This window comes from Erpetoichthys calabaricus, chromosome 10 (assembly GCF_900747795.2).
Source record: "Erpetoichthys calabaricus chromosome 10, fErpCal1.3, whole genome shotgun sequence".
Lineage (NCBI taxonomy): Eukaryota > Metazoa > Chordata > Cladistia > Polypteriformes > Polypteridae > Erpetoichthys > Erpetoichthys calabaricus.
This window is the reverse complement of record NC_041403.2, coordinates 106,296,824-106,306,768: the sequence shown is the minus strand read 5'-3', so window position 1 is coordinate 106,306,768 and position 9,945 is coordinate 106,296,824. Positions and strand designations below refer to the sequence as shown.

At 40.2% G+C, this 9,945-nt stretch overlaps 1 protein-coding gene across 1 annotated transcript in view; it reads right to left on the bottom strand.

Annotated features, from left to right (window-relative positions):
- Positions 1 to 4,468: 4,468 nt before the first annotated feature.
- zbtb46 (zinc finger and BTB domain containing 46) overlaps positions 4,469 to 9,945 on the bottom strand; it is a 166,701-nt gene continuing 161,224 nt past the window's right edge. Inside the window, exon 5 of the mRNA XM_028811712.2 lies at positions 4,469 to 9,128. Within this exon, the coding sequence (XP_028667545.1) occupies positions 8,703 to 9,128 (426 nt within the window). The 3' untranslated portion in view covers positions 4,469 to 8,702. The remainder of the gene's footprint in view (positions 9,129 to 9,945) is intronic.

Genomic DNA, 9,945 nt, shown 5'->3' with positions numbered 1-9,945 from the left:
TTTGTTGGAGAGCAACTGGCTCAAGTTTGTGTTTAGCACAGCGGCTCACATTTTTAGAGAAGAAGAATTTGCCCTCACTGCTTAGTGAACAATAGGCTTCTTTACTAAAGAGTGTAATTTAATGTGTTGATTTTACGGGTAAAGTTGTTAAGCATATTGTTAAGCTCCGCTCATGTGGAGCGGAGTGGTGACTCTGAGGGTAGGGATCTGCACTGCCAATCAGAAGGTTGCCGGTTCAAATCCTGTAAATGCCAATAGGGACTCTGCTCTGTTGGGCCCTTAACCTGCAATTGCCGAGTGCTTTGAGTAGTGTGAAAAGCGCTATGTAAATGCAAAGAGTTATTATTATTATTATATTAGCCTTGTACCGTCTTGCTAACATTTATTTTATTACAATGTATTATTTATTATTAGAACATTTTATTTCACTTGTTTCTTGCAATTATCACTTTTTTTTCTTTTATGGATAAATATTTTTGTGCATGTTTTAAGGGGATTTTATTTATTTTAGTATTTTTATGGTCACTGAACAATAAGCCTACAGAATTTCATTTTCTTAATAAAAAATGGAGCGGGTAGCACCCGTGGTGTGCAGCTGAATTATAATAATACCACTTTAGTATAGAACATATGGTTTCTATGGGGCAGTTATGCAGAAGTGTAGCATAAATTAAAAAAAAAATTTAAAAGGATAAGAAAGCCAATCAGAACCTGCCAGTTCTACTAACATGGAATTGGTGGTCAACCCTAAAAACTTGATGGGTGGTGCGTGTCTTGTAACCAAGTTGTATGTTACGGTATATAACGGGTGAGCTGAGCACCCATCCATGCCCTGAATTGATTTGATCCAGATTTTGATTTTGTAGTGATGGCCGAGAAAAGTATTGAATTTCATGTTTTCTTGCAAAACGGAACTAATACTGTTTATCCTTTAATGCAAGTGTACGGTGACCAAGGCTAGAAATCACAAATATCAAAAAGTCCACTGAAAAAGTCTGATGTTACTTGTGTTAATAATTCACGTCAAGTCATCCAGTCAAATACTTAAATGGTGCCAAACGCATGTATTCTCACTAAAATATTTAAATTGACTTTTCTAGAAAAGCCCAAGTAGCCCACGACCCAGAAGCCTTTCACATGGGGTTGAAAACTCACCTCTCCCCCCGCTACACTGGCCAAGAGTCCCATCTTCAGTTCAAACGCACAGTATTGTGGGAATGTGCCTTTCCTGTTGAACTTTTAGGCCGAGATTTCCGTCAGTAGATGCTGATAGTATTTCTGCAATAAATGCATTTATTTTGCACAGTCCAAGCATAAGAATGAATAACTGACATGTGGATTTTGCAACACGAGTTACGTGAATTCATTATCTTATTTTTCTATGGCTATTTTTCACATCATTTGCCATTGTCCAGAGTTGTCACCACAGCGTCCCATTCAATTGAAATATTTATTATGTAGTTTCTCTATTAAAACATGGGATTTTTTTTTTTTTTGGATGGATGGAATATCCCTTTTAGGAAAGGTGGAAGCAGGCCCTGGGTTGGGTGCCAGTCTGTCACACTCACTCACACCAAGCCAGCTTAAAGCTGCCTTTCAATCTTGACTTTGGTGGAAAAGGCCTGGAGGATCCAGAAAAAAAACTGCATACACACTTGGAGAACACGCAAATCCCATGGATGATTTGAGCCCAGGGGCCTCATGTATAAACGGTGCGTACACACAGAAATGTTGCGTATGAACCTTTCCACGATCAAATCTTGATGTATAAAACCTAAACTTGGCGTAAAGCCACGCACATTTCCACGGTAACTCATTCCTTGGCGTACGCAATTTCTCCGCTCGGTTTTGCAGACTGGCGGCACCCAGCGTCAAAGCAGTGCTACTGTTCCTGTGTGGTTACCCTTTCTTAGATCCACATCCACGGCGGCGGCTTTATCAAATACACTGAAATTAACCGCAAATCGTTCATAAATTTAATGCATCTGATTGTAATTAACCTGTAACAATATAATGGTCCACAGAATGGTCAAACTACTGTTCCTGTGTGCTCACCCTTTCTTTCTTAGCTCCACATTCCTGACGCAGCTTTATAAATACACTGAAATTAACTGCATATTGTTTATTAGTGTAATGCATCTGATTGTAATTAACCTGTAGCAATATAATGGGCCAGGGAATAGCCAAAGTATTCCAAATACCATAACTGCTTTAGTGTTGTTACGCTCACTGCATCTTGTTCTTCTTTTTGCTGTTCCCGTTAAGGGTTGCCACTGCGGATCATCTTTTTCCATATTACTCTCACTGCACCACTCGGAGTATTTATATCACTGTATCTGAGTGTGAATCACAGCAGCAGATGATCGGAAAGAGAATTATCGGTATACAGTTTCAAGTACACACTACCTCAACCACGGCAAAAAGCGTCAAACCCTTTCCTGTACGGATCTCGCGTTTCAGAAACAGTTTCATCCCAAGAACTCTAAACGCACTCAATCAGTCCATCAAGTGCTCCTTGTAGAACTGTTTATACTTATAAGTACAATTACCTCACTGTAAACTTGCACTACAGTTATAATATTGCATAACCTGCGCTACTTTATAAAGCGCGTATGATGACAATATCATTTTTAAGATGAAATGCAGCAAAATATGTTGCTTATAGTATACAGATAAAACTTTAACTTCATTTAAATAATCTGTATTGCTAATAATTAAACATGTGAGGACACGGTGCCGCAGCGTATAGCTAGTTCAAGGATTGCTCCTGCCTTGCGCTGTATTCTTGCTGGTGCTGACGCGACACTGGAAAGATAGACGAATAGAATAATTAAACATGTACTACGAAGATATTTCAATGTTCCTTAAAAGTTTTGAAGAATCGGCGTTCTAAGCTTACAAATGGCTTAACGTCTATTACAGAGCTGATTGTGTGGCGATTGGAGAAAGAAAAGTATGGACAGGAATTGGAGGTTAGTACGTTTGAAAGAGACAGTACTTCTGTAATTAATTATTTCATCGAAGGTCACACATGGTGCAGCAAGCCTCTTGCGTGAGATATGACCAATCACTGCGCCACCGTGTTCCCATGTTTAATAACATGCTTTCATTCCTATCATCATGAAGATGATATCACGTATACATCTCAGTATTTTAATTATTCAGAGAGCTGTAATATCAAGAATGTAATGGATTCTATGTCCTGTCGGAGAAAGAGAGAGAATGGAAGCACGTAGTGATTCACACACACAGAGCACATAGAAGATCGAACACAGAAAAAAGCATTTAACATGCTACTTGAGAAACTAGTAAAATAAACGATTTTAAGATGAAGTTTATGATGTTCTCCTTTAATGGCAAAATAAACTACGTGATTAAAGTGGAAATTTCGAGATTAAAGTTGACATTTCGTGCTTTTTTCCCCACTGTGTGCCTATGTTTTTGTTTGTACCCTAATAAGCTTTCATATGACACTCAGACGGTGGGCTACAACTCGCCTTTTCACAGCGACTTTGATATGTGATTTCTTTTTTATTTCGGGCACTGTGCGACTTTGTGAACTTGAGCTTTCGAGTTTCTCCGACACTCTGTCACTCGATCAGCTTCCTTTTGTTGATTATACCACTGTTTAAACCAACAAATAGTACGTTTTTCCTTTGCCTCCACTTGGTATTCGCTGAAATTCTTATATTTTCCCCCGTGCTTTTCCCATTGTCTTTTCACAGAAGGCTATTTATATTGATTTGCATATTCAAAAAGGCGTAATTCTGGGAGGAGTTGGGGCGGGACAGAAGGCGCGTGCACGTGCGTTACTTTTCACGCAAATCGGGATTTATGTAGCGGAAGAACGTGAAAGTATGCGTGCGCACAGATTCCTGCATCTGGATTTTTCTGTGCGTACGCACAATCCCGCTTTTGTGCTTACGCCATGTTATAGTGTGAGTTCTACGCATGGCGTTATACATGAGGCCCCAGGACTCTGGAACTCAGAGACACTAGCGTAAAAATACTATGCCAACTGGGCACCTCTCAACTTACAATCACCAGGCTCATCATCCAGGATTTTGTGCCCAGTGCTGATCTGGCTCAAGTGACCCAGTAATGGAGAAAATGTGCGGCACGTCGTGCTAAATCCGCTAGTTTAACACATGTGCTAACACTGCCCGCGGGGTACTGGTGGCCTGCCTTGCGTCCAGCACTGCCAGGGCAGGCTTTAAGTGGGTGTAAGCAATAATCCTCATAGCTCAAAGATCATCACCTTTACTCACCAGGTTCTAGCATCACCATGACAACGTGCCCTGCAGTCCAGCAGTCATCGGCTCTGCCCCAGTCGCAGCCTGTGATTGGCTCGCTCGTTCTCCTTGTGACCACACAGATGCTCTTTCATTGTCCACAATGACAAATGTGCCGTGATGGTCAGCAGTGTCTCAAGACCACATTTAAAAATAAGGAAAGAAAATCCACAAGCTTTGTAGTCAGCAGCAATTTCCAAATTTATTCAGACTGATTGGTTTGCAAATATTGTTAAACTAATCTCATTAACATGAAATTGAGAATAAAGAGCGACAAGCCGCTGGCCTGCCAACAAGGTACAGGAATTGTATGATTCAGCTAGAAAAAGGTAAAATCATCAGGACTATCATATACAGAAAAATCAGTACAATGCACTGTTATCTTCTCCCACTAATTGTGATTACTAACTTTTTTTTTTTGTATTCTTTTAACACATCTCCATTACAAACACAGGTTTATAATAATAATTATTATAAAGTCAGTATCATAGAGGACAATATTCCCAACAGAGAAATTCAACAGTTTCAAGCACTGTCCTATTAAAGACATGTCGAATCATGTCGAGAAAAATAAAATAAATAATATATATGAAAGTGTACACACAGCACTCATTAAGCACAAAATCTAAAATAATCGGAATAGTTTCGAAATAGACTATAGTAACCATATTTATGGCTTCAAGATTTGCACATATCAAGCTAAACAGGCTTTTTTTTTTTAATATTGCAAATTGTTCCAGTTTTGCATTTCTAAAATAAAACAGAGGTGTGCAGAAACCTCATCTTAGCTTTGGTATAACAAACGAAACAAAGCGCCGCTTTATCGGTCAGTCCGATGGCCGCTCCTTTAAAGCGGCGGCATCCCTGATCTGCTCACCCAGGTTTCCTCTTCTTACCAATGACTTTCGTTCTTCCCAGCCCCGGTATCTGTGACGCTAGCCGGCTGACTTGATCAGACAATGTCAGCTGCGGGAAACAAAAAAAGATTTTCTCAGTTTGGTGGCTGATATCGCGTCCCTGCGAATTATAAGAAGCACAAGGAAACCGAAAGAACTGAAGCGAAGAGACGACAGGCAAGCCGCCGAGCCGCCCGCTGAGCTCACCGCGGCCGACTGATTTCAGACTCTTGTGTGGCCGCAGCTCTTGGCGCTTCGCTGGCATTCAGTCACGTGACGCCGCCGCCTCTGCACAGCCGCGCCACGTTCGACTTCTGCTTACTGACCCACTTCTACCGCTAGATGGCGCTGTTGGCCCAAAAGTCCGCCGTCGGGCCCCGCACACAAACTGCTGCTGTCATCCAGAAACCCAGAAACGAAAGAGCTCGTAACAAAGAATCGATACGCCTACTAAATATATAGATCGATTATGATTGAAAAAAATCAATAAATTAATTAAATTCGGAAAAGCTATTCTCCTGATACAGTAAATGAAAACGATCCAAATAATTCAAAGTTAAATTTCGAATACAAAAAAAAAATCAAGTAATAAAAATCTGAAGAGAGACAGACCCTCGCCAACTGGATAGCAATTCATCAAAAAATATACAAACCGAAAAAAAAAAATCCTGGATAACAAAGTCAGAAGTTTCCGTCACGGTGGTTTGCAAGCAGAAATTGCAAATCGTGAAAGCTGTCTGGTTCTTGAAAATGCAATCTCTGCTGTTGGCGAGGATCATTAAATACAGAAGAATTACAAAAAGGAATCAAACACAATTTGTCAAAGCTTAGAATCTGCACACCTCAAAAGTGAAAAATAAGAAAATATAAAAACAAAAAATAAAAAACAAAACAGCACTTTATGTGTACAACGTATATTAGATTATTTTTGGTATAACATTTGTCATTTAGTGTACGTTAGTAATATAGAAGCATGTGCTATATATACCTTTTCAACAATATATAACAAATAAGTTAGCTTCTCTTATTTATTCTTCTTTTACAAAAAAGCACATAACTGGCACAATAATATTATGAAAAAACGTTCTGAAAGCCACGCGGCTCGCTGTCTACGACAAGGCAAAATATAAAAGCTTTTCTCATATATATGTATACTCCGAAACTAATGTCTGTCTGTACATGTATACGTGTGTCTGCACATGGCGTGTACACAGACATATACACGTGTGCGCATGTCCATACAGCCCGTTAGCACACCCACTCACTCACACACACTCAAGTAGAAATTCCCACACACATACATATAGAAATATACGCACACGTTTAAAATTAAACATGTAGTAAAGCTCAGCATTCAGCGTGTAATAAATCAAATGTCACTCTCACGCTAAAGATAAAATATCCTGGCACAGACATAAAAAAAAAAAAAAAAAAAGCTTTTAAATTGGATGCATAAATTGGTAAATTGGAAGGAATGTTTATAAAACAGCATCTCCAACTTGAACAACTTTTAATAAATAAGTTTTCAACAAAAATACGAACTTTAAACCCAACTGGGAACCGGACAAAATACATAGAATCTTATTAGGTACTATACGAAAAAAGCTATTGTTTTTAAAGCATAATTGGGTGCTTCTCGAGAGCTTAAATAAAAAAATATTGAATATATAAAATTCCTAAGAAAGGCCAAGTCCTGTTATACATATCTATTATTTTTGATAAAGCACCCTGGAAACAGAAGACGTCGCGAGTGGGACGCCGCTGACGCCGACGGACCCTCGGCAGTTCTGCGATCTCGTTAAAGGAGGCCGCTCGCAAACCGGCTGGCTACCCCACTCCCTCCCCATGCAATGCAGCAGGATTTCCTTCTTTCGTACGAAGTTTCTGAAATAGAAAGAGAGCCCTTGGATGGAGTTCCGGAACCAAGTATTACAGTAAATAAATATTTCATTTTGAACAGTTCCTCACTCTGAACAACAAATCCTTCTCTGTGATGGTGTCAAACAGGGAGGTGCTGACGGAAGTGTGGCCGTCCTGCGTTTTCTTCATGAAGTAAGGCGGTACAAAACAAAAATGTAGTAATAGTAATAATAATAATAATAAACATATCTCTGTATCCAGTGTCACTGACTCTTTCATTTTCTTGTTATTACGTGTTTGCTCAGTGGCCATCCTTTCTATCTCTCTTTGAATTTTCTTTTAAATATACTTTTACACTGGATCTGAAGTGCCAAACATAAGCGCAAAAGGTTCACGTGTTCTTTTAAGACGACGAAGCATGTTTGGATTCAACAAAATCAAATTCAGTCCCCCTTCCACTTTTGTGGACTTAATCCGATCTTATCTTCTTGAGCGCATAACCTCACTTACGGAGAGTTACATTTAGCTAAAAAAAAACCAGAACAACAAAAATCAAAAAGCCGAAGATGTTGTCACTGTGCACCTGAACGCATGTCCACGTGAGAACGCGGTCAAAGAACACACCGGCCCTGATTACTCACACGTAAGGCAGCTAACATCTCGCTGCGATAGGACTGCCGCGCTCCTGCCTAGCGCCCTCCAGTGCCCGGGCCGATACAGCAGCTGCCACTCCTCTGTTTGTGAATGGGCAGAGCACAGAAAAGCAGCCCGCTGGTCGCGTGCCGCTATACCGACCTCTCGTCAGTGGATTCTAGGAATCGTAACCTCACTTAGATATGCACAATGACATGCCTCGTGATCTTAATCTCCTTCACGTTCCCATCTTTTCCTTTGATATGCGCCGCACTATTCTTTAAATAAACGTATGCTGCATGTGTTTGGCACTTTGGCTTGTTTAATATCAATCGAGTATCATCAGTCTGCAGCAACAGAAAAAGTTAGACCGTCGCACGTCATCTATAAAGAACCTGACATGGCTGACAAAGGAGCCCTGCGGAGACAGTAATAACAGTCATGAGGACTGGCGGAGTTGCTTATAAATATGAAAAATGTAAACGACACGAGGAGGGAATTTCGACTGGACGACAATTAAAGTGCAAATCTGGGGCAGTTCTGTGCCATCAAATTCAAACTGCAGCAAAGAATGTTACAGCTACAGTTTGCAAGTAGAAACACTAACAATGTGTTACCACAAATCCTGGTAAACAGTGAAGTTTGCAAATTAGCAAGATGACAGATGGCACTTTTTTTCTTTTTCTGTTTACTGCTAAGTCATTTTGCCACCAGAAGAAAGGAAAAACAAAACAAATATATAGAGGTCATTTTTTGTTTTTAAATTACAGGTGAAAACTGAAAGTCTATTTTGCAATTGACTAACATCAATAGAATTTTCAACGCCTTTCCTGCAGATATTCTCTTTGTAATATTATAACTCCTAAAGGCTATTTAAAAAAAGAATTAAACACTCCCTAGCTTTCGCAGATCCACAATTTACGGAAAAATGTGCACAAGTAAATATTGGTTCTGTAACGGCTTACATTGTCGTCTTAAATCATTGCAAAGGCTAATTTAAGGTATCCTTTGAAAAGAAGGACTAAGAAATCCACGTGAAATCTTTGTCACTCCCGCCATGGTGCTCGGGTTCTTGTGCAGAATCGCTCTCCTCTTTGTCGTCATCGAGGATGACATGTGGCTGCGACATTCCTGAGTCAGCTTTCCATTTCACATCTTCATCCACATCTCCTTCCCCGTCTCCTTCGCCATCCCCGTCCACCATCTCCTCGTCCACGTCCGCCTTAAGATCATCAGGGTCGTCTGTGAACTGATTTTCCACGGGGTACATGTCATCGTCTGGTGAACCTTCTGTTCCATTCTGATCTATAAAGGAGGACATTCCTCGACCTGAGCAGTCAGCGCACACTCCATGACGTCGCGAGCCGTGCTTGATTCCCACGCTGGCTGCCGACATGAAGACTCTGCTGCACACTTTACACACGTACTTCTTATCTTTGCTGTGGACCTGAAAAAACAAAAACACCAGGAGGGCTGTGAGAGGGAGGGCAGATGATGGAAATGGACAAAAGTGTCCAGCGAAGATCACTTTAAATAACGTTCATCTGCTACACACTGCATACTGTATGTACGATAAATAAAGATACACAATTATACGATATATTGCAGGAAAAATGAGGCCATTTCTAACTTCAGTGAAATAAAAAGGAAGAACAAATGACAATATGAATTACAGTGTAAAAATACTGCAATATTGTCATTACTTTGTGGATCGGGTATCATGGTAATGTTTCATCGTGGGATCTCTGGGAATTCCTAGCCTTATGTAAAAATAAGACTCTCGAGCAGTAATTGAAATTATGTAAGACTTCTAATATGAATATCTACAACTCTGGACCATGGATATTCACACCGACAAGCTGTTTTCATGTTAAATTATTATCGATTATTGATCCACAAGAGTGTGCCGAACAATGTGAGGTCATCAAGCTCTCCCCTCATTCATACGGGTTTGCAAAGACATCCCCCAGTCTTGTGGCCTCTTGCGTATTCCCAATAAATGAGAACAGAAAAAGAAAAGTTGAGAATGGAGAGATTGATATAAGAGTACGACATTTGGGGGGGAAAAGAAGAGAGGTCAGTGATTTGATACGAAAGACTTGCGCACGTTTTGGCATTCATTTTTGTCTTTTTTTTTATCTGAAGGGCAGTGACAGCAGAAAGTAGGAAGATCATCCGTTCAGATTTGTTCAGGCACCTAACATCGTGGCATTCAGTCGCAGCCATGACGACTCCAGGCTGTCCATCACCATTCTCTCAATGGA